At 39.3% G+C, this 23,989-nt stretch overlaps 1 protein-coding gene across 2 annotated transcripts; it reads right to left on the bottom strand.

Annotated features, from left to right (window-relative positions):
* Positions 1–7,899: 7,899 nt before the first annotated feature.
* LOC139147712 (uncharacterized) lies at positions 7,900–20,961 on the bottom strand. 2 transcript variants are annotated; one of them, XM_070718876.1, is made up of 6 exons: positions 20,722–20,961; positions 18,391–18,612; positions 12,024–16,986; positions 10,639–10,710; positions 10,443–10,514; positions 7,900–9,701 (listed from the first exon to the last, which is right to left on the bottom strand). In XM_070718876.1, the coding sequence occupies exons 2-6, from the start codon at positions 18,610–18,612 to the stop codon at positions 7,903–7,905; spliced, it is 7,128 nt and encodes a 2,375-aa protein (XP_070574977.1). In that variant the 5' UTR covers positions 20,722–20,961; the 3' UTR covers positions 7,900–7,902. The 2 variants fall into 2 exon arrangements, with proteins under 2 accessions (XP_070574977.1, XP_070574978.1); XM_070718877.1 differs by having other exon boundaries at positions 12,024–16,983.
* Positions 20,962–23,989: the final 3,028 nt, after the last annotated feature.

Raw genomic sequence — 23,989 nt, 5'->3', positions numbered from 1 at the left:
TTCCAAAATATATCCCAGTCAATTTTTCTGATTTTTGCCAAAGTTTTGATAAAAAAAGGTAGCGAATAAAATATATCCATTTGGTCCAAAATTATTGGAAAATTTCAGAAAAATTCATAAAAATTGGCAAAATGTGGCAGTAAAATTTTGGAGGGAAAAATTACAGCACTCAAAGGGTTAAGCTTCTTTTGTATTTTGTTGGTGATAAGTTACTCGTGCTTGTAGCAAAAGCAATGATGTTAGTACAGACAAATTTCTTTAGAATTGCATTCACCATGTATGACAGATAGTCACGTAAAATCAGCTTTGCTTAGAGAACACAAATAAATCACCCGTCATTCTTGATACAAGCCAAAAATCTTGTAAGTCTAATAATATTCAGAAATTTTTACAAGAACTCCCTTGGTTTGAGCCGTTGATAATTGTGCTGTTCGCGGTCGCAGGTTTGTTACTAGCAGAGCGACATTATAGTCTTATTTCAATTATAGTAAACAAGTTTGCACTATCTACATATCCCATAATGCAATGGAAAGCGTGTACAGGTATTGTACTCGCTCACTGTTTATATTTTGTTCGATTTGTTTATAAGTCTATTTTGTGTGTGTATCATTGTCAAATGCAAAACAATAAAATGAGTTTGAAATGTTTGCCGTTCCAATTTAAACTTCCAACAACTTGAGGTTGCGTTGCACATAACACGGCGTACTTTGCTCAAAACCACTTTTTGAAAATATTTATTCAATTTTCATAGGATTAAAATATTAGTTGGTGTCACCTTTTAGTGTGACAAACAGTGGTAAGTTTGGTGAAAAAGAAGTTAATTTATGCAGAGGTATGTACATAGCCTGATTTCCTGGCTTTTTTTGTTTTGTCCATTTTCAAAATTTCAAAAAAATTAACTCCCCTCTTGCGGGGTCACATTTTAGGGGAAATTCACACTGTACAACAAAATGACAATTTTGTTTGTCAGTAAAGTTCTTACATTTCCATAAGATTAATTTCAATTTTGTTCATCATGATTTGAATCGCTTTTTTTTTATGCCAGTCTTTCAACGCTTGCCAATTAAGAATGAAAATAGACAATGCAGACAACTTTTTCCTACATATACTCTAGTTTTAAATGAGATATTAAATTTCATAATGTATCAAGTTTTTTACTTAATTTTTATCTTGAATACCAAAATTGAGATTTTCTACCCCAAATATTATGTCTACTTCATCCTTCAAGTAAGTTATTGCTGCCATATTAAACTGTAGATTCTCCTGTTTTTGAAAATACATAGAATATGGGGGGTTTTCATGTCATCTTTGATAAGAAATATTGCTTTAAATAAAAGTGCCTTGGTTTCGTACAACGCTTCCTTAATTAAGCAATTTATCATGCTCACAGGTGTCAACAAAATTTCTTCATCAGATTTTTTTTTGACTTCCCAGCAAACCTAGCTTTGTTCAAGGTAAGATTGTAGTGGATTTGGATCAAGTATGATGAGTTATGTTTGCCATGCAAATGTTTGAATTATCAATGTGCGAGTCCCTTAGTCTCGAATGTATCTCACTTTGCCACAGTTTACAAACGTTTTACCCTGCCTTGTTTATTTAGAATTTATAAATAATTGATTTTATTTATGATTTCGTAACGGAATGGTTTAAACTTTCCTCATAGTAAGATTCAGCAAAAGTTTATGTCCTTCAATTTCAAGGTGCGTAATAAGCAAATGAACGTAAATAGAAACAGATATTTCAGCTTTGATGAGGTTTTATAAAGTATTTTTCTCATATATTATCCCAGGTTAGTCACTATTATTATGCATCATTTTGTTATTCATAAATTAAAAATTGTACTTTATTTATAACACATAAACACATCTGGATGCATACATTTATTAACTGTAGTGTTATTGCTGGGTTCAAAAGTTCATCTTTGCGTCAAAACTACTTGAGAAATATTGTCAAAGCATTTCACAACTTGAACTTTCTGAAGCACATTAAAAAATATCAAAAAAAAACTATTGCAGAAATAGTCTAAAAAATATTACCATTGTTTGAAGTTGGCAGATGTAAGCACCTAAAATCCGGTGATTATTCATGTTTGAACATTTTTTTCGATAGTGAAACACGTCTATTTATCTTTCATTTTTAATCGTAAATTCATGAAATATCAGCAGATCAGTTTGGCAATGCACCATGGGATATGCATTGTTACTGTTACGGTCTACGTGTCAGGTGTTGGCACCATGATTCATCATCGACAAACACTCCACACGGTGAACAGTAAATGTGTTCATCAATCAAACGCGATGATGCCGAGGAAGTTGACTGGAAAGCAAAATCAATCAACAGACTAGCTTAGAATTCATTGTGTGCGTGTGTGTGATGCAGGGGGGAGGGGGGCGTGAAAGATGACACGCCAACTCCTGTTTAATCGCCTGCTGGACTAATCATAGCAAATCAGTGATGAAGTATTAGTGAGAGGGATAGGCCATGAAACGTGTTGCAGACTGTGTTTTGACTTCAATTCAGATGCCGCCAAATGAGTAATGACAGTAGCAAAAGCTGCAAATGATCAGTACCAGCTCTGCAAGGCTCAAAAAGAAATTCACCCTTTTGTGCGGTAACCTTGCGTGGGATACGCATGCTTTAGTATCATTGTTTGCACGGCAACACTTGCTACAATAAAATCTTTCAGCAGTCTTGGAAACAGAATTTCCTTTATCTCGATTTTTGCATATGAATGAATACATAAGTATTGCTCCAAGGTAAATATTAACCCAAGTCGTTTTACAGAATCCTAAACACCTTGTTCATCATGATTTATTTGTAATATTCTATTAATGTTCCCTTACTTCCTACGGTGATAAAACACGTTTATTTTTTATGGTCAGCCTTTCTGCTGGCGATGTTCAAAGCATCAAAATGCCACATAATCAAATTCCACCTTTATCAATATTTTGTTAGGGGTCAGTTTAGTGGATTAAAAAAAAAATTAAGTTTTTCATTCCCTTTGTATACTTTTTTTAATATTCTCATATTATGGTGAGAGACTTTGCAGCTCTAACTAAATGGGATTTCAATTGCATCTAGAGTATGACATAAATGCTTGCAATTGCCTGGATACCATCTCTCATATATTGGTTACCATCTTACATTTTCCAGATGCTTTTCCCTTCCTCGGAAGGTGGATCCGTTGACAAAATACGATAACACTTCAGAACATTTCTGACAGGGGTTTTATTCAGAAATTCAAACTGATCTTGCGCAACTCACAATTCCAAACAAGTATAGATTCTGAAATTTATCAGTGGAATTCGCTGTTTAAACGAAGAATAAGTTGACAAATTGCATGATGCTGTAACAAAGATTAACCAGAAGAGTTGTTTTGTATATCCGGAATGAAACCTGTAAAAAGTTCAAGTTTGTTCAATTCTTTCTATCATTTTAGTGCACTTTCCTTTAAAGAAAATGTGTGGCTAGCACCCATGATATTAAAAATTATCAAACAACAAGAGTTATTTATTTTTCAAATTTGACTGATATGAATAAACTCAACAAGTAGAGAAACACAAAGGTCTCTTAATTATTATCAATATTGGCTTTAAGCCCCTATCTATTCAGATATTATCTTTACTGTACTTCCCAAGGATACCATTCTGTGCGATCACAGGTGTTGCTTCACTGTTATTAACAGTTTATTCCATCAATCATCAACAGGCGTGATAGGAAGTTACACAATACTATCTGGAGGAAAATGCCCGTTTGTAATTCTGAACACTTGGGGGCGCTGTTCATAGCAAAATGTTTCTTGCTGTGCTGTGCAGTTGATATAACAGTGTTATACCGGTACACGAGAAGTGAATAGGAATGAGTTGATTTAAGGGAAATCATATATTCTTCAACAAAAACAAGGCATAGATGCTTTTCGCTATCACAAAATCTGCAACTGTCTGAGTTGCCACCACTGGATCAAAAGTTTTCGTTGTCTCCAGTATAATTCTTTGAAATACTTTCATAAATACGGGGACTTTACTAACTTGGAGACCATTCAGAGTTTACAAGAAAAAACATGTTTTTTTCCCCAGAAATATTAAACAATTCTTTTTCCCCCATGGTCCACATAATTATAATATGTAACTTACAAAATGAGCAACTGCTCTGAAAAGCAATAAACTGTTCATCATACATGCAAGAACCGTTTCACTGAGCATTAATATATGACGTTAAACCATACAGATAAGAAGCGATCAGTATGTTATAAAAATGGTTGCTTTCTTGAGAAGCTGAATGGTGCATGGTAGATGGTTTATCTTCCAAACAAAACTGTTCAAATACACAATGAAAACATCTAACATGTGAACAAACATGACAATAAAGTTGATGGGTCCACTAAAGATATCAATATCTCAAAATATATAACAAATGTTGATTTCCCAGTTTGAACTATGTCTAGAGTGTCCATGGGTATGCTGTTCATTTGGTTCTCTAACACTAAAATAATGACATCTCTGGTACAAAGGATGAAAGATCAAACTTTTGGCCCAAGCTGCAAACAACTGGATAGATTCCAAAAGCAATGATTTAACAGAGAGTTTTGGACCGTTAGATGAATGATATTTCATGACTTTTACTGTATCGCATTCATAACATGCAGAATGATTTTTGTAAATAACACAAAGTGTTAGAGTCTGCTTAGCCATGAACTGAACTGGATGAACAAGTTTTATGCCACCAACAGTAAAATTTCACACGCAACGTAATTTTGATCAATAATTACAGGCAAAAGTATGTCTTTATGTGCTTCTGCAAAAATATAATAAACTTGTTTTATGGAACAAGTTTCTTGAAAACAGAACACTGCTTCTAAACAGCTTTACTGGGTTTCACCAGATCTGTACTTTTGGTTTGTTTTTGTAAAACAGAGAAATAAAAATCAAATTGTAAGATGCATACAGACCTTGTTGAATAGCAATACACAGTAAGGATACCACTCTTCCAGAACCATAATTCACTGGGGGAAATATTATATTTTTATGTTGCATTTTCCCGGAAAATTCTCTGAGTTTCCGTGGCAACAATGGGTACACTTTTTAACTACTTCTTGGTGAGTTTCCATGGTAACTTCTTGGAGAATTTCCAAGGGAAAGTCTTAGAGAGTTTCCTTGAAAACTGTTGGTTGGGTTGCCACATCTTTGAGGAGAGTTTCCATGACAACTAGGCAATGTTTCTTTTGTTTTACTTGTAGACTTAGGACTGTTCTCAGAAGATGCAGATTCACGGACTACTGATAAGCTGAGATTTGAAGTGTCTATATCCCTGTGTTTAACTAACTCCTGCATATTTTTGGTCTCTGGAATGTCATGATCAGAGAAACTTGGCAAAATCTGCATGGTTGGTGAAAACATCTCAGTGCTGCTTAGCCAACCAGTGTTAGCAACACCAGTATCCTCCACTACTGTGCTGTTTCTGAAATGCTGCATTTCATCAACTTGCCCTGTGAAGTCTTCAGACATCTTGGCTTCTAAAACCTTTGAAGATTTTTCAAAGATACACTGTTTGTCAACTCGGCAGTGAGGCTGGGGAGATGGCTGTATCATTCTTCTCACTTTGGGAGGATTAGGGCAAAACTCTCTGTCATACAAAACACTTTTACTCTGAATCTCCTTATCACAGAAATATGAAGAATCACTGCAGTCGCTAGAACTCCTGGTTTTTGAACTCGAGATGTGCTTGCCTAGCATCGGTGTCTGACCTTTCGACTTGCTGGCACTGGCACTGGCGCTGGCACTAGAAATTCTCTTGCATCCAGTGATGGGGGTGCACTTCATTGCCATCCGATACATCCTATATTTTTCAACTCTCCCAACCAGTGAAGGGCCAGCAATATTTCCTTCCGGAAATAATAAATCAGACATGCTGCCTGCATGTTCTCTATGATCATCCTTGCTCTCATGGGAGAAATCTCTCGGCGGCGACTTCCTGGAAACAGACCACTGTGACTCAGATGACTGTCTCCGAAGTCTGATTGTGCTAATTTCAGCTCCTCTTTCCATTTTCGTACTTTTTTTCACGGACGCTTCATCAGGGTGGGCGGTGGACAATGTTTTGTTTTTCAGAGTTATCTTCAGGGGTGGCACTTTTTTCTGTGATGTTGTGGTGTTCTTGAAATCATCTCGGCAGGATGATGAAGTGATGACGTATTGGATATTTTCTGAAGTGCAGGGACTACACTGCCGTTGCTTGTCCATGCTTTCATCGGCTGATTTGTCATATCTTCTCTTTCTGCTGTGTCTTTTGGAGACAATCTGTTCAGGGTCGACAACCTGGTTGTCTGTAATCGTGGCATCAGTGAGACTACTTGCCTCTCTTTCATGAGGTGTAAACTCACCCAGATGGTGTTTGCCAAACTTTCTGTTGCTGTCATCAGGATAAATTTGGATCCCTTTGCCGGTGCCTTCGTCCCTTTTATCAACCAATCCCATTCCATCAGGGCTGTGAGCTTGCAATGACCTATCCACAATTTCAAATTCTCTCCCGGTTCTGCCCGGAAAGGTGTCATTTTCTTCACCGACTGCAGTACAAGCTGGGTCATTTAGGTTGATGAGTAGTCTCGTGGAATACACTTGAGAAGTGCTGGATTCACTTTGAACAGAATCTCTGCATCTGCCTTTTAGATCACTGCTACCTTCTGCATGATCAGTGTGAAGTTCGTCCTTGCTTGAGGGTGGTTCCGTGATATCATCAGGAAGTGACAGCAACCATTCTCTGACCTCCTCATGGGTTTTCCTCTGCTTCCTCCTCTCTCTCCGTCTCCTTTTCTTGCGTTTCCTTCTCCTTCCGGGCCCACTCAGGGGGGTCAGCTTGGCCATCTCAGGTGTAGAGCATGGCCTTCCATGGGTATGGATAACTTCTGAATCCTGCATCTGGGGGATTGTGCGGAGCATCTGCCTGCTTTGTGTTTGTGGACTCAGAATCTTAGGACTACAGACAATCTTTGGACTGCCTGTTGGACAGGACATCTCAGGACTTCCAGCTCCGCTAACGATCTTGGGACCATCAATTGGGCTGCTGATGAGTTTGGGACTATTAGTCAGAGTGAAAAACTTTGCACTGGGTGTTGGATTGACATTCAGACAACCAACTTGAGCTGAAATCTTGGGACTAACGAATGGGCTTGTTCTTTCAGGCTGCCGGTTAGATTGAAAATTTTGGAATTACCGATTGGACAGAACGCCTTAGGGCTACCGGATGGGTTGAAAATCTTAGGACTGCTGGTTGAGTTGAGGACCATTGGAGCATCAGCCTGGAAATCAGTACGGTTGTTTTTGCCATTTGTGTTTATATCAACAGAATTAGCTAGACGGTACTCTTCCGTTGCCTTCATATTTTCAACTCCATGGGGTATAGGATGAGACCTTTGCATAGTAGATTCTCTACTGCTGGCAATATGTATGTCAACAACTTCCGTTTTAGTTTCACTGTTTTCACAAACACTCTCACTTAAAGGGTTCTGGGTATTAGGGAATTCTGCTTCTTTTGCTGAAATCATGCAGATAGTAGTTGAAAGGCTTTGGTTACTGTGATTTTTGTCGGCAACGGTCTCACGTCCTCTGCCAGCCTGACCAGAGTATTTCTCAGACCTTGCACAATCATGTCCAATGTTACTGATCTCTAATGCCTGGGAAAGAATATCCATATCACAGTTTTCACCTTTGTTTGTCTCTGTTTTCCTTTCTCTATGAACCCAGGAGTTGCTTTGATCCAAAGGGAGTTTGTTGTGAACAGATGACAAAATGCCTGTTTTGTTGCAACCTTGTTTACCGTCTCTTGTCTGCATAGTAGCGCAGTTGCCATCATCAACTTGAGATGCCTGATAGGTGTGACCGCAGCCACCTTTTTCAAATTCTTGGATCACGGCAGATTTGGTATGATCTTTGGACTTTCATAAGCTGAGTGTTTTGATGTATATGAGTGGTCATGTTCATACGCTCTTTCAGATGGGTGGCTCACGACGTGCCGACTTGATGATGACACTGACCCTGAGCAGGAAGCATTGTGAGTTGCTGTAGAAGTGGTTGATGGCAAGCTTAACGATGTTCCACATCCTGACCATGGCAGTGACATTGGTGTCTTTGTCGTAGAACACTGGGTCTGTATAATAGCATCAGAAACACTTGTGAACATTGTGTGAGGCATAGGTGATGTAGCAAGAGGTACTATTGGCGTTAATGGTACTTGAGCTTTCGCAACTGTTTTCGTAGCACACACCTTCACTCTGTCAGCTGGGTATGTAGGAATAGGAAGCAAAGGATAATTCACATCACATATTTGTGGTTGAGGTATACCAGTATCTGTTGGTTGTTCACTCTTTGAGTACATTGTGACCTTTGAACTACTGGTTGTGGTGTCATCAGTGGCCATGGCGTTTATATTGTACAATCTTGGACTTCTTTTATCAATATTTGTGTTGCATTCTGATTTGATTCCGGACCACACAATTTGCATATTTTCTCTAGATGTACTTGCTGTTCTGTACATTTCTTCTCCAGTTGCCCACCTTGGTTGAGCGTTTTCAATTGATTTTTTGTTGGGCTCAGGCCTGCTTCTAGACCATACAATAAATATTTTGTCCCCTGGAGAGATCTTTGTATTTTTGGTGTACGTCAAAGTGTTAGCACTGGCTGCAGTGACATGAGACCTGACAGTTTCCATCGGTGGCCACGCTCTGAATGGTGGCGCTATAACCTCTGTTATCTGCTGATTCTGTCCACTGATTGGTGAAGACGCGGCAAACTGACGGCGTGGTTTTGGTGCAATCTTCACAGGCCCCTGTTGTGATCCAGAACTCTTCCCTTTTCTGATGACCGTAGTGGAATCAACTCTGAAGTTGTCAGAAGTTGGCAGATGTATAACTGGCGGTACGCAGAGTGGAGTAAATTTCCTCCAGGGTTGGTTTGTCATTGTACAATAACTTGGCATGGTAGTTTGAGACCACTGGCTGTACCTTCTGAAGTATGGATCTCTACTGTATAAAATCCTTGGCTGTGAAACACATCTAGAAGTGAGACTGATGACTTTTCTGAGTTCTTCTATGTTTCCAAGAAATTCTGTATCACAAGCAGAAGATGAAGTACTGTTTGCTTGGCTGAGTTTTGTGTCTCCCACACTTTCCAGTGTACTGCTTTCGTTTTTGGACTGTCCACATGTAAACCAACGTGGGCTGAAATCACCATCAGAAATCCTTGTACATGCTTTATGTTCCTGCATAATGCTTCCTTTAACATATTTTTCAAAATCATAACTATTTGATGCTGACAACTTTGGTGACACTTTTTCAGTTTTGACCTCACTGTCATCACCATCATCAGCAACCAAAATATCTGATGGTGCAATATCCGTGTCCATATCCGTGTTGTCATGGTGACTGCCTGTGTGCTTCATTCCATAGGCCTGAACTACTGCATCAGATGTAACTGGTACCAGTCTTTTGAAAGCACTGGGTTCTCCTACATAATTACCACTGCCATCAAAGCAATCCAGTGAATGTGTCTGAGTATTGTCTGGGTCAATCACCGATGATTCACACTCTGAAATGGGGTATTCAGATTTATTTGGTTGGTGTATTCTGATTGGGTAACTGTTTCCAGAAAGAAATCTTTTCTCCTCTTTTTCTTCCTCCATTTTTTTGTGTATGAGATGATTAGTTTCCTCTGAGAAATAAATAAAAAATAAAAAAAAAGAAAGAAAAAAATGACCGTGATGCAAAAGGTTGGGGTGTAGAACTAATTGTCAAAGGAAAATTTACAGATTGATATGGCTGTTTAAATGATTAATGATTCTGTAAATACACATTAATGCTGTCATTCACTATCATTAAACAGGAAGTAAGGGTCACATGTAACAATAGGCTGGACAAGTCGTACCTTTTGTAGTCATGCAAGAACATGGCATGAGCAGTCAGCTTGCATGCCTATTTTAACCCTTTGAGCGCCAAAGTCAATTTTTGTTGCCTTTATAGTATGTACTCCAGTCAATTTTTTTTCAGGTTTTTGCCAAAATTTTTATGAAAACTGTAACCAATGAAATGTGATGTCCGTTTGGTCCAAAATTATCAGAAAAATTACAGAAAAATTCACAAAAATTGGTAAAATGTTGCACTAAAATTTTGGTGGGAAAAATTACAGCACTCAAAGGGTTAAACAGTTGACCGTTTTATGCAAATATAAATGTTAAAATATGTTGCATGGTACTATCAACTCATATTTTGAAATGAATTTTACCATGGAGAACAGGACTAGCGCACTATTGTTGATGGGGAGAGAATAGTCAGACAAACACTGTGGAACTTTAACTACACACTGTTTAAATGAACTGTATTATAAAGTCAGAAGCAGAAAGTTGCCATGTTTGTGATGACTATACTGTTGGCAAATATAATCTCAAATCTGTACCTTGATTTAGCTGATTACTTTCACCAAGTTTCCTGCCAGTGTCTGCATAGGATATTCCGATTGGATAAACATCTAGGAGAAAGATACCACATAAATTTACACATGGTTCAAACATACCGAGCAAAGAAAAGTCAGTAGACAAATGTGGCTACACACAGTCAACAAATGAAATAATGTTACAAAGGGTAATCTGTACCTTGAATAATTTGAGTGCTGTCATGGAGCTTGCCAGTGGTGTCTGCATATGATATACCAACTGGATGAACATCTAGACAAAAAATATGAAATAGAAATAAGCAAAAAAAACACTGCAGAAATCGCTTGAAATGTAGTTTTCACATACACTTGGAAAACACAGAAGAAATAGCCATGTTGTTTACTAATACTATTATGTTTATCACTTGTCTTTCAGAGCTTGCTTTTCGAATCTTACCAGTGAGCTGAGTAAGGTATGAACAAGTCTGTGGCAGTGTTACAAGTACATGTACTGATATACCAGTCACTGCAGGCTGATCATTGAGTAAGTTTTGGGTTGGAATGTAATAATATAGTAATACAATGTCTAGTCCATTTTACATAATCCATGATGAACACTTGTATTGACAAACTCCTTAACTGTCCATGGAAGTGTTCATACCCCTTAACCTACTATTCCTGTTTCACACCCATTTCTATTTCTTTCATTTCAGGAGTAAAATTTATTTTGATGAAAGTGCCTTGCATTGGGTAATTAAACTGCAGGATAAGAAGCATTGACAAAAGAAAACAAACAGACTTGCATGGTCACTGACTGAAGAAAGATGACTGAAAAGTTGACAAACTGAACCAAACTGGGAAGATGGAAAAACTTCAAACAAGTGGTAACTATACTTTTTGGTGTCTGTGATTAGTGACTCAACTGTTTTACGATGTATTAATTACCTGCCAACATATGTTGGAAAAGACAAGTATGTTTTACTTCTCAGAAACGAAGGGAGCCATTCACCCACGTGACCCAAGTCCATAAAATTTTGATGGTATTGTATATTCTATCTACAGCAATCCTATGACATATAAGCCGCACTGTACATCACGAAGGTTAAGTTAGAACTTAATTGTACCGGTAGGAAATGTTACAATATTAAAGAATCACCATATGCTGAAAAGTATGGACTTGTGAGTTGTGCACTGGTAGAATGTGTCCAATGTTTTCAGCGAAAAAAGTGGAATTTTCATAAAACTTACAAATAATTGAAAATGAGGAACTGGAAAAAAGCTTCTCAGCTTACATAGTTCAACATTTTTATGGTCCATTGGTCAAATTCCTTGTAAACATGAGTATGATTGCTACTGTTCACTTTATCATTTTGTTCATGTTTCTGTATTTGAGAAGTCATTGCCACCTTTTTTTTGTGAAAATTGAAACACAACTTTTCCCAACAGAAATAACATAGGGAAAGCTACAAAAATTTGCAAGATGACCCCCTGATTTTTATTCTGGATTTTGAAAGAGGATGGTTAAACTAATGTTCAACATTTGCCATTATAAGGTGCGTACTAGCTTAACTGAGGAAGGAAGAAAGATCAAGAATTACAACTTACCATTCTCTTCACCTGGTTTCAAGTATTCAGCTGGAGAATAATAGTTGTTGTTCAATTCATTTATCATGGAACCACTGCTCTGTTCTTCTTTTGTACAGTTGTCCTCATCCTCTCTCTTTGCAACAACACTGTTTATAGGTTCCTCTTGGATTCCTTCTGTAAAACCAAAACTGTCGTTTCCATCGACAGGGAATACATTCTGGATGCCATCTACTTCCATTTCTTCGTCGCTGACTTGACCCCCACATGTATGCTTGTCTTCATCTTCATCTTTTGTTGCTGTAAATCCTGTCTTGTCATCATCACCATGGTTTCTTGTATCCATAGCTTCGTCCTCATCACTTGGCATTAGCATCACCTTGGATGTGGAATCTTCATCTCTATGGAAACTGGTGCAGTCATCAGACACTTCTCCTTCTGCTTTCTTCAACATTGATATTTCTGTCTGTGATTTCATGCCATCTTCCGCATCCTCTGGCTTTTGCAGAGATGTTTCACTACACATACTGGACTGTGGATTAGCAATGACACCTGTTGATTCTCTGCTCTTCTGAATATCAGTTTCCACCTGGGCATTATCTCCTAAATGCCGAGCATCATCGCCGTGAATATTTTCTGTGACCTCTGTGGTCCTCAAGTCTTCAAACTGTGACTGATTGGCTGTCTGTGTATCTGAAGAGATGTCCTCGTTCAGACTTGGTGTCACTGCATGATGGTTTGGATGAAATGATGCCTGTAAACACAAGCTGGAACAATTGGTTGAGCACTGAGTTGTATCAGAGATATGGGAAACTTTTCTATCATCATCCCTCCAGTTTGTGTGGAATGCTCTAGTCACAAACCTGTCTGACACTTGATCATACTTCCTGTCCACACTGCTTTGTTGAATAAGTCCTTTTCCATGTAGGTGTCTTCCAGACATGTCAGTGAAGCCAACTATACCAGGATTTTCACCTGCCACACAGGCTCTAAGATCCAGGCAACTACTTAGGGCACTAGTTGGATATCCTGGTTGAATTTTACTACACTGGTTGTGAACTGACAGTGGAGTTTCGGGAGCATTCTTTGTTTCTGTTGAAAGTTTTGCTTCTTCCACTGTGGACAGTCTACTGCCCTCTATGGTAGTCTGTGTTGAAACATTCGCTGACAAATCAAGAGGCAGTTCCCGGTCACATGACGACTGAGGTTGCATTTTGGGCATGCTCAGGTCAAGTGGTTGCAAGTACATTGATTTGATCGTGCTGGCATGGCTTTCAAAGATGTCCCTGAAGAAGAGATGGCTGTAAATGGGGAGCGAGAGTTGATTGCCAACGTGAGCCTGGAAGGTGTTCACAATGTGGTAGGGATCAAAGTGACCAGTAAACCTTGTTGGCTTGTTAGGTCTGGATTCCCTCGATGTTACTAAGTTCAAAGGAACTGGTAAATTGTTGTTTTCATCCTCAATGACTTCAGCTACTGAAACTGTTGACCTGTCTTTGGAGAGACAGAGTGCTTCATGACAATCATCGATGGATGGAGTCACAGATTTGGCCATATTTTGGGTCATGATTGGAATAGGTGCATCTGACTCTGGGGTGATGGTATTATTTTCTGACAACGGAGTGACAACTCTTGGCAGGCTACCAGAATTCTCTACAAATGGCTCGGCAGAAGACTGCGGTTCAGCAATGCACTGGTGTACTGCTGATGAGGTAAACAACAGGGACTCATGCGATCCACTTGACAAATTTTTCTTGGTTTCTGACACTGTAATCACACCTGCCACACCTTGCACACATTTGACTTCTAAAACTTTTGGCTGCAGAAGATCACCCAGACTTTCTGTTTGCGTGTCTAGCGTTTTGCCAGTAACATCTGCTTTACAGAGAACTGCAGACCTCTCTGGTTTAACTTCTTGCTCATCTTGTCTGTGGGCCTTAACATCATAAGGGTCTGAGGCTGCGTTGATTGAAGATTTCATTTCATCAGTGTTCTTGGCATGTTTTGCCTCCCTGTTTGACTCCGTCTGCTCCTCAGCTGAACTCAAACTCTCATCATCAGCTAATCCTTTGCTCTTGGACTTCCTGGTGATGATGGTGTAGGCTACGTTCTTGTGCTTGGATTTGAGGTGTGATCTGATGGACGCCACTTGCGTCCCAGAGTAAGTGCAGTAGTTACAGCTGTAGGGGCGGTCGCCAGTGTGCGTACGGATGTGGATTTTGAGGTGAAACGGCTGGTGGAAATTCTTGTCACAGAAGTAGCACCGGTACATACCCGTGTCTTTCTCCCTGCTCAGTTTTAGATCCGACTCGTACTGGCTTCTCTCAAATGTGTAGTGACTGTCCAGTCTCAGACATGATGACTGGTCTCTCTTTGTGCTTTTCTTCACAGAAAATCCTGTCCTCTTCTTCTTTCGGTCCCTCTTCATGGTGCTGTCATTTGTATCATTCTCTGGTGGAGGGACTTTGGGTTTTTCACTTTCATTGCCAAGAACTGCCTGATTTGTCATGAAAACAGTCTTGATATGTTTACTGTCTCTTCTGACAAGAAGTCCATTTTCCTCTGCCAGTATTGTCTGCTGAGAAAGGGTTGTGTATGGATCAAGCCCAGCCCTATGGATTGAAACCGTACTGTAGGTGCTTGTCTGGTCAAAATTACTGGTTTTGGTGTCCTTTTCCTCTGATATTTTTGCCAAGCCTAATTGACTCAGGTATGTTTTCTTTGATTTGTCATTGGCTGTCCTCAGCTGTCCTTCTGCCATTGATTTCTGTAAACTGGAATCAACTCCCTGATTTTTTCTTTGGTTTTGATCACTACATGTAATACTGTCAACCACATGGCCCGCAAGGATCCTGTAAGAAGGTCCAGGGTCTTCCGCAACCGTCTCCAAGTTCTTCAGCATTAGTTGGGAATGCATCAGCAGGTCTATGCTGTAGTCTCTACAGATGGAGTCTGGCACAAACAGAACACCGGTCGCATGGCTGTATAAAACCAAGTCCGTCCACAGTAGAGCTACGTCGTTCCTGTGGCTCTGCATGTGTCTTTTGAGCTGCCACCACTCTGGGAAGGTACGAGGACACAGCTTACATGCACAAACATTACCGCTGACTGCTACATCTTGTGTAGATACTTTTGATACTGTAGCAATGTCCCCGTCCAGGTGCACGCCCTCATCAACCTTCTCATGGCTCTGCATGTGCCTTTTCAAATTCCACCATTCTGCAAATGTACGATCACAGACTTTACACATGTGAGGTTTTAAGATAAAGACACCTTCGGACAGGGATTTCCTTTTCTTCTTTCCATGTCTGTCTTCTAGAGATTCAAGAAGAGAGGTACATTTTCTTTTTCTCAAGTGGCTCACACTTCCTTTATGATCAGTATCCGTCTTTTCTTTTTGTTTTGGTTTTTCAGTCTTTGCGACCGCAGGTTTCTTTTGGTCCCTGGCACTGGAGTCGCTGTCTTTCATCTTGTTCATGTGACTGGTCATGTGCCTTCTCAAGTGCCACACTTCGGCAAATGTTCTTTCACACAGCGTGCAGGAGTGCTTTGTTTTGGCACGTTTAGCCACAGTGCTGCTTGTATCCAATTTAGCTGCACTGAGAGTGCTTTTCCGTGCCTTCTCCCTGTGGCTGCTCACTGAACTGGATGGTGTTGGCTGGGGCTGGTTATGTGTAAACTGCAAAACTGTGGGAAACACTTTATGGAAGCTGACTAAATGACTTTGTCGTTCATCTTCTGTCATATAGATGATTCGACAGATGGGGCAGGGGTACAGATTTGATATTGAAAGGATCCTTCTGGTGTCTCCCACTCTAGTACTTTTTGGTTGAGTCGGACATTTTGGTATAAGTATCTTCTTCTGTGATGACGATTGCGATACATCTTGATCATGGTGGGTAGAAACATGCTTGTCAAGACACTGAGGGTTTGAGTAAACTTGACTGCACAATTGACAGGTGAATACTTTATCCCTTATGCTTGCTGTTTCTTCTGAAGGTACTTTAGTCGTAGGCATGCTTGCGGTGATGCCTTTCTGTGCATGAACGGTGCTGAGGGTAGCTGATGTGGACACTGGGACGCTAACTTTTGATTTGTGCGTCTTCAAGTGACTCTTGAGGTACCATCTCTCACTGAAGCCTCTGCCGCATACCTCGCATTTGTGCGATTTAGACCAGATGTGCTTGCGGATGTGCATCTTCAAGTGCCACTGGTTGGAGTAAGATTTCAAGCACTTGCTGCACTTGAAAGCAGCCACCGTCTTCTTGTGGAGGGACTCGGCAATGTGTTTTGTCATCTCATCGGAGTCATCCGTGGTGAAGTTGCAAGATGTACAGCGATGGACAACGATCTCGAAGCAAACATGGTTGGAAATTTTGTCTGTGGATGGCAGTGGAACTCTGCAGGTTGTACATAAAGTTGGGTTGTGTGGATAACTTACATCTTCTGTTTTACCAGCAGTTCCATGTGGCATGCAATCAGTATCTGATTTGGTCGGTGGAGTTATCTGCATTTGGTTTGCTTCATGTTCTTCAGCAGCTTTCATAAATATTGATTGGGAAGAGTCTCCGGTCCTGGACTGCATCAGGTCTGAATGATCAAACGACTTGTTGTGGTATCTCCATGAATGGATCTGCAGGTCTCTTTCCGCAAAACACATGTAGGGACAAATTTGACATCGTCGTGGTCTCTCACTAGCCTGTATATTGGAACGGTCATCGAATTGATAATGATACTTGAAATTTTCATCACTTGTGGCGTGGCGGCTCTTTCTCTCTTTTGCGCTGCGTTGAAAATAAGTTTGCTCATCTGTGTCTTGCACTGGTAGAATTTCATGGGTTGTGCTAACAGACTGGATAGTCTTATGTCGTTTGTGATGGACAGGTGCTGTATGACTAAGGTACCGGTATGGTATTCCCTGGGCAGTGATTTCATGCTCTGCAAGTCTTTTGACCAGCTCAGCAGGAGGAAGAGAGGGGACCTGCTGTGAAAGTGAGAGAAGACTGTTTAAGAAATTTTATTTGAAATGGAGAGTAAGTATAGTCAGAGTATTTTCAGCCATCCCATATATCCCTGCTTTCCTTAACTTCTAAATGGCTGATATGCTTAATGGTCCTACATTATTATTTGTTGCACTGACAACTAGTTTAAAACGTCTTTCAGTGTTGCAGCCAGGAATTTTAAACCACGGGACACACTGTCCCCCTACTGTTTACTTTTTGGGACATTTTGCACGTTTTTGGGACAACATGCGGCAGTTGTTAATCAAATTTCGTATTATTGTGTAACAAATTAGTTTACAAACAAAAATGCAAGCTACCGGGATCGCTTCACTGTGCATGAATTCGGGCAAGTAATTGTAGCAGCTAGTAAACTTGATCTGTTGCCAATCAGAGAGCTCAGTCGGACTATAGGTAAGTACAAGTGCAGCATTTTAATTACTTTTATTCACAGCTCTAAAAATACGAAAATATAAACCTCAAAATAAGCATACAAAACAAATGTTATCAACAGTATCAGATATTACTTGCAGACAATGCCCGACACAGTCGATTCGTGAGTGCCCCCGAGGTGACCCGCAGTATGCAAGAATGCAGGACAATGGTTAGAGTTTGGGGACATTGTTGCAAGGGCACGTCCCTGGTTGCAACACTGGACTTTACATTGTTCAATTTTAACCTATTATCAACATGTTTGAAAATGTTCTGTGACTATCGGCAAAAGACAAATTGTGTTTAAATCAGTGCTACATTACAACAGCATTTTGAAATATGGAAACAGTTAAATCTTACTGTTTCTTGTGGTACATACTACATGTAGCTCGGATTGCAAGGTGTAAAAAGCTCGGTGGATAGGTCCTTAGCCTGTTCACCATCATGGTTTTGCCCAAATGCATTGTTGTCAACAGCGAGTATGAAACTGTTTACAGGTAACAGGACTGAACAGGTATAATGTATGTGACTTGCTAAAGTTTTTTTCCTTCAAAGTTTGCCACTACAGACAATATTCCCATTTGCACAAAAAAAGCCACGTTGGTATTTCACGGTGACTGATCAATATTTTGTTTTCAAGTGTGTGGACAGGATGGTAATATAAATGTTTGATTTGTGCATAAAAATGCAACAGTGTTTCAGAGTACAAAGTCATGGTCCAATCAGGTCTTCATGTATGTATTCAGTTTGTACCCAGTACAACATACCCAACATTACCAGTATATCAAACTTCAAGTGAATGTTTTTTATCTGTTGGCCACTGATGTGTTTTCAAACTATATTCTTCTATAGACTATGTTACAAAAAATTAATATATTGATTAAAAAGATTTGTATAGGTGTATGAAATGAACATTTTAACTTTGAATTTCAGAAACAATCAGGAAGCTGACTTACCTGATAAAATATGGGAACAAAGTAAGGTCTGCTTGTCTTTGACGTGGCTGTGTGAGTTGGTATGGCAGGTGCATGCCGATCTTGCTCACTTCCACCGTGTACAAAGCCTGGGGCAATAATGCTGGCTGGTAGAAGAGGATGCCTACCCTGCACCACTGAGAACGCAGGGATATGTGACTGTGAATCCACTTGGGGCTGTGTTATTGGATTAGGTTTGGCCATCTGGGAAGGAAGTTTGGAAGGCATTTGTGAAAATGGACAGAAGACAAGACTAGTTGCAAACAAGCTTAAGTATTTCCTAATCTTACACAAATAAATAATATTTTAATATCCTTAAATAATTACATTTCATTCATGGCAAGGAAGCAAATGTAAAATATGGTTATGAAGCATGTTCAGATGCTGATTTAAAATAAATAAATAAATATATAAATAAATAAATAAATAAATAAATTAATAATGATGTTTGATTCTTCATTTTTAGTGACTAATTTTCCATAAACAGGATGGGAAAAATAGGGCAATTTTGCATTGAATAATTTTTTTATTCTGTATTAACCTTCATTTCATATTAGGCAAAATGAAAAATGGTTTCTGGCAACCTATCTTATCATTCAAAAGTGTCTGCCCTAATGTTTTGCATTTTGCAGGCGACTTATAAATTGAAATTGGACTTGTGGGTATTTGGTCAACCAGTTCACAGAATATAGGGCATAATTTCAACAAAATTCAAAAAAGTATCTGGAAACTGTAACTAGAAGTTTAAGTTGATCATACTTACTACCAGTAGTAAAACCTATCAAAAAAGAACACCAAATAAACGGGATGAGCACGCTACCTTTTAAAAGCAAACTGCTTCGACTAAATGCCAGCCTCCATGATTTTGAAACAGTTCTCCAAGTTTATCTATTACCCATTGGGCTTTGCCCAACAGACATTCAACATGAAATTAAAACTTACTGAATGGATAATTATAAATATATGTTCCCTGTGGTGACCAATTCAAAAATTCTTGTAGGGTTGGAGAAGTGCTTCCTAATAGATGAGGCCAAATCATGATAGAAGCACACATAAAGAGGAAAAAATGATGCAGGTTGAAGGTTACTGTAAATAAAATTGGCATTTTGAAATTTGATGTCAGTTTGTTCAGGTGTAGTAGAGTGTCAGTCATTGCTTGAGAAGACTGTCAAATGCAAAAGGTTTCATTTCTCTCTGCACTCCAAAACGACAATGAAGGATTGATGGACATTTCAAATTTCCTTGTTCAGTTGTATTTGTTGCACTGACACTGTGAACTTTCGATGACCTAACAACTGGTCCACAAAGTTCACAGTATTACCACAGGGGAAATCTGGAGAAAAGGCTCAGAAATGCAAGTTTGAGAGTGATTAGCATGACAAAGACACGTTTCTCGGCAGAACATGGTAACTTCATTTGCATATGTGGTATGACAGATTCCAGCAGACACAACAGGTGTCTTCATACAAAGCAGAATTAAAAAGGGCAAAATCCCATGGCCAAATTTCTACCACTCGATGATAATGCAGGATAAGTAATTTAAGTCACACTTGTCAAAATGAAGACGCAATTTCGCAAAAATTACTGAAGTTTGAAGACAGGTGGAGGGACTGTAGTTTGAAGAACATTTCAGCGGAGTTTGAATATCGTATTAAACGTCTGACATAATGATAATCGTATATGCACACACCGAAGTGATACTGCGCACGTAACCACACACTACGCTGGTCAAAACGAATGCTGGTCATAACGGAATGTATGTAACACCAACAACACCTTGAGTCTTGCCACAGTGATGGTCTTACGTACAAAACTCTGCTTCTTTTCCTATCTTATCGAGTCCCACTTTCAAATTATTGTTCACGGAGAAATGCTTTCTGGTGAGTTGGTACAATTAACTCATGACCTCAACTCTGCTTGTTTGTAATCACCCACTGTAAAATATAGGTCGCGACAATCAGCTATACTATCAGGATGTAATTATATAATTGCATCGTGCAATTTGTTCTTGAAACAACCATGCATAAGTTTCGTTTTCAAACACAATAGCTTAAGGAATAGTTTGAAAACATGCAAGCTAAGGGACATTCAAAGCAGGTTTATAGTAAGACAAGTACTCAGCTACGACAAATTCATATACAACATCTCGGGTTGCTCGCTGCGCTACGCGTCACGGGAGTGTGAGATGAAGCAGACGTACGTTAAGCATACTATCAGTTAAAATGTCTCTGGTTGTCACTGTTCAAAATTAAATTAAACGTCATTTTTACGGCCTGAGTTTATATCACAAACATATTGTTTCTCATGACTTACGTATGCAAACAAGTCCCAGTCACCCTCTTCAGTTTAGTTGCTTCCTGCGACGATTTTTAAACGGTGAATGCCTCCCGCTTCTCATCGGCAGCTAGCTCCCTCGAATGTGGAGTTAAGTATCAACTGAGACACGTGACTATGGAACTCACTGGACCTGTGCATTTTTTGGCGGGGAACATGGACGACTGTAAACGTATAGGGCACGTCACTACGAGCCCTCGGCCAACAGGTAACACTTTGTAAGATCGGCAGCCATGTGATTGCAACTATACTAGCGCAGTCACCAGGCCCTACATAAATTATATCGAGTGCCCGTGCACCATCACCACACCGTGCATATTGGCTACGGTCACTTGTGAGGTAGTAGATGTAGTTCGTCCTTGGGACTTTCCAAAGTTAGACCACATACGGCCTAATAGGCGACATGGCAACGGTGGGCCGACATAGCGACACGTCACGTGCTTGGAGCCCGGAATAGCACAATATTTCCTTAGCTGTATCTCTGACAGGGCTCCCGCTACCTATTCGCCAATTCGCCAAATGCGAAAGAAAGTTAAAAATGGCTACAAAAATTCCTGTTTGGCGAATGTAGTGGCTATTGAATTCTTAGACCTCCTCAACAGAAAACTACACCTAACAATAAAATGTTGTAAGATGTTGAAACAGTTTACCCTCCTTCCTACAAAGTTGCAATGTATTGAAACAGTTTAATCTCCTTTCTACAAAGTTACAAATTTCCTGGTACGTAAAACAAACACTGTTGCTGTTCGATACTACAATACATCATGAACGTAACGGCCATGAATACACTGAGGCCTGCTTTGCTTCTGTGAGTCCCTGGGTCGTCCTTGAGTCTATCAAAAGTTTTACCTTCTTTGCTGTATCAAAATTTGGCCTGCAACTACTCAGTTTGATAGTAAAAACCATAATTTCAAAGGAAACTTTCACAAACGGAGCCATAATACAAAGGAAAAGGAGAAAATCTGAGGTTTTCTGAAAGGTCAAATCTAGGTCATCTCATCATGTGATGTCATGCATGAAGACCCCCTAATTACACAATTATGGTTCTCAAGAAACCACCTAGGGTGGTCCAATAGGTGAAAGGTAATTTTGCTGCCTTCCAATTTAAATGGCATTCAGCTTGACTGACTCCCATTCGGCCTACTTTCAAACTGCTATAACTTATACAAGAAATTATGTGATTCTGAATGATTTTAATATTTTTGTAGATTCCATCAGTTTAATGATCTAGAAGTGAATGCCAATTTAAATGGCATTCAGCTTGACTGACTCCCATTCGGCCTACTTTCAAACTGCTATAACTTATACAAGAAATTATGTGATTCTGAATGATTTTAATATTTTTGTAGATTCAACCAGTTTAATGATCTAGAAGTGAACATCATCAGACATTTCTTGATGATATCAAAATATCAAATGGAAATATATCTGGGCTAAAATGTTATCATAATCATTAAAACAATGAATGCCCTCAAACAGTGAGTAATTTAAATGAACATATATCGTTGTGTCTTGTTTTACAAGAGTTCTGTTTGGCCCAGCCCTTTTTGTCTCAAGAAAAGTACTTATACTCAAGATGCTAGTTCAGCCTGCTTGATCACATCTATGACATACAAGTAAAACCGGGGCCTTAAATACCACAATAATCGTATCTACACTGCCATTGTGCTATACCATAAATGCTGTCTTCTGCATGGAAAATTGTTTTACTTGTGTGTCTCAAACATTTAGGTTATGGAAGACTGCATAAATTTGCCACAAGAGAAGCCTGTAACTTATGACAAGCTATCATACTGTGAATACTAACTGAATGTGGCAGAAATATTCAATCTGTACCTCTTGTAATATACACTGAACATTGCTACCAGATTTTTAGAATTCAATTGTTACCTAATTTTATTTCTGGTGTTTAAAGTTTACCACCAAAAAGGATTTCTATCCCTGAAAAGTCATAAAAACACAAATTATAAATGCAAAAACTAAACACATATTTCTTTAATGTAAAAACCATCATGAACATCATACAAAACATCTTGATTTGTAAAATTAGGGACTCCTGAATGACGAGAAAGCTGTTGCCACACTTGAGATCATAAACTGGCTAAAAGTTACTCAAAATGGCTAAAAGATTTTTGATTTGGCTAATGAGTTGGCTAATCATTTTGGTGACTTAGGGGGAGCCCTGTCTGACATCGAAAGGCTAGCGCTCTGCATCGAGTGACGTGATGACGGATGATCATTGGAGGGACTGTGTTTTAAACAAAGGCGCTTGTCTTGATTATGACATTGAAAAAAGTATAAACATTCTGTGCAGTGATTTAGCCCAATGGAAGTAAATTTACCTCCATTCTGATAGATGAGACATGTTTAAGATAACAGAACTATGTACACTCATCAGCCAGATCGAATTTGGCCTAGAACTATGGACAACTGGAAAACATACGTTCATACGGCTGTAGGTTTTGCTCACCATTTGGCCCAGTATGTGACCACACTGACCGTTGAGGGCGTTATATAGTATGCTAGTTTCCGGGCGGGCCTATACTGTCTCCCACGATAACTCGGACGGTGACTTTGAAAGGACAGCCTAAGCAGGCCGTTTACGGGGTTGGTACTCTGGAATATTTCCCCATAGCTTTCAAAAAAGTTTTAAACGTTTGAAAGATTTTTGTTTCATCAAATAAGAAGCTAAACCTCGAACCTTACCAGGTCCGTTATAAAACTGATGGTCTCTTAAGGACTCGAGTCATTTGTTTCAAGTTGAAGTTCTGGAAAGGTCCCAAGGGAGTTTACACGCCCTTCACTAATGTCTAACTTGATGACAGGGCGGAAATATAAATTGAGGTATGTTTATTATAACTTTTAAGTTGCCAACCTCAACGAAAAACTTTCTACGGTCGACTCTCCTCCCTCCCCACTACACTCTGAAATATTCTCCACGGTGGGCGCAACAGCACTCCGTCTCATACCTTAAATGCAAACTTATAGTTGTCTATTTCTTGTGGGTAGTCCCAAATTTGTTTTCTTGCTCTAATCTAAGGAATAAGTTAGCCATCAGTGAATCTAGAGGGAAGAAGGGGGCTGGTAGAACACAATAAATTTGTTTTATTAGATAACATGCGAGTTTTAAGGGATAAAGTCGGTATATCTTTGCAAATTATTTCTGTTATTTTAGTTTCATGCAAGAAGGTATTTTATGTTGTTCTGCCACAGAGGAGTCTGGCTCTTTGTTTGCCCCTGTATGTGT

This window comes from Ptychodera flava, chromosome 13 (genome assembly GCF_041260155.1).
Source record: "Ptychodera flava strain L36383 chromosome 13, AS_Pfla_20210202, whole genome shotgun sequence".
NCBI classification, from domain to species: domain Eukaryota; kingdom Metazoa; phylum Hemichordata; class Enteropneusta; family Ptychoderidae; genus Ptychodera; species Ptychodera flava.
Note: the sequence above shows the minus strand (reverse complement) of the source record. Positions and strands in the feature narration are given on the sequence as shown.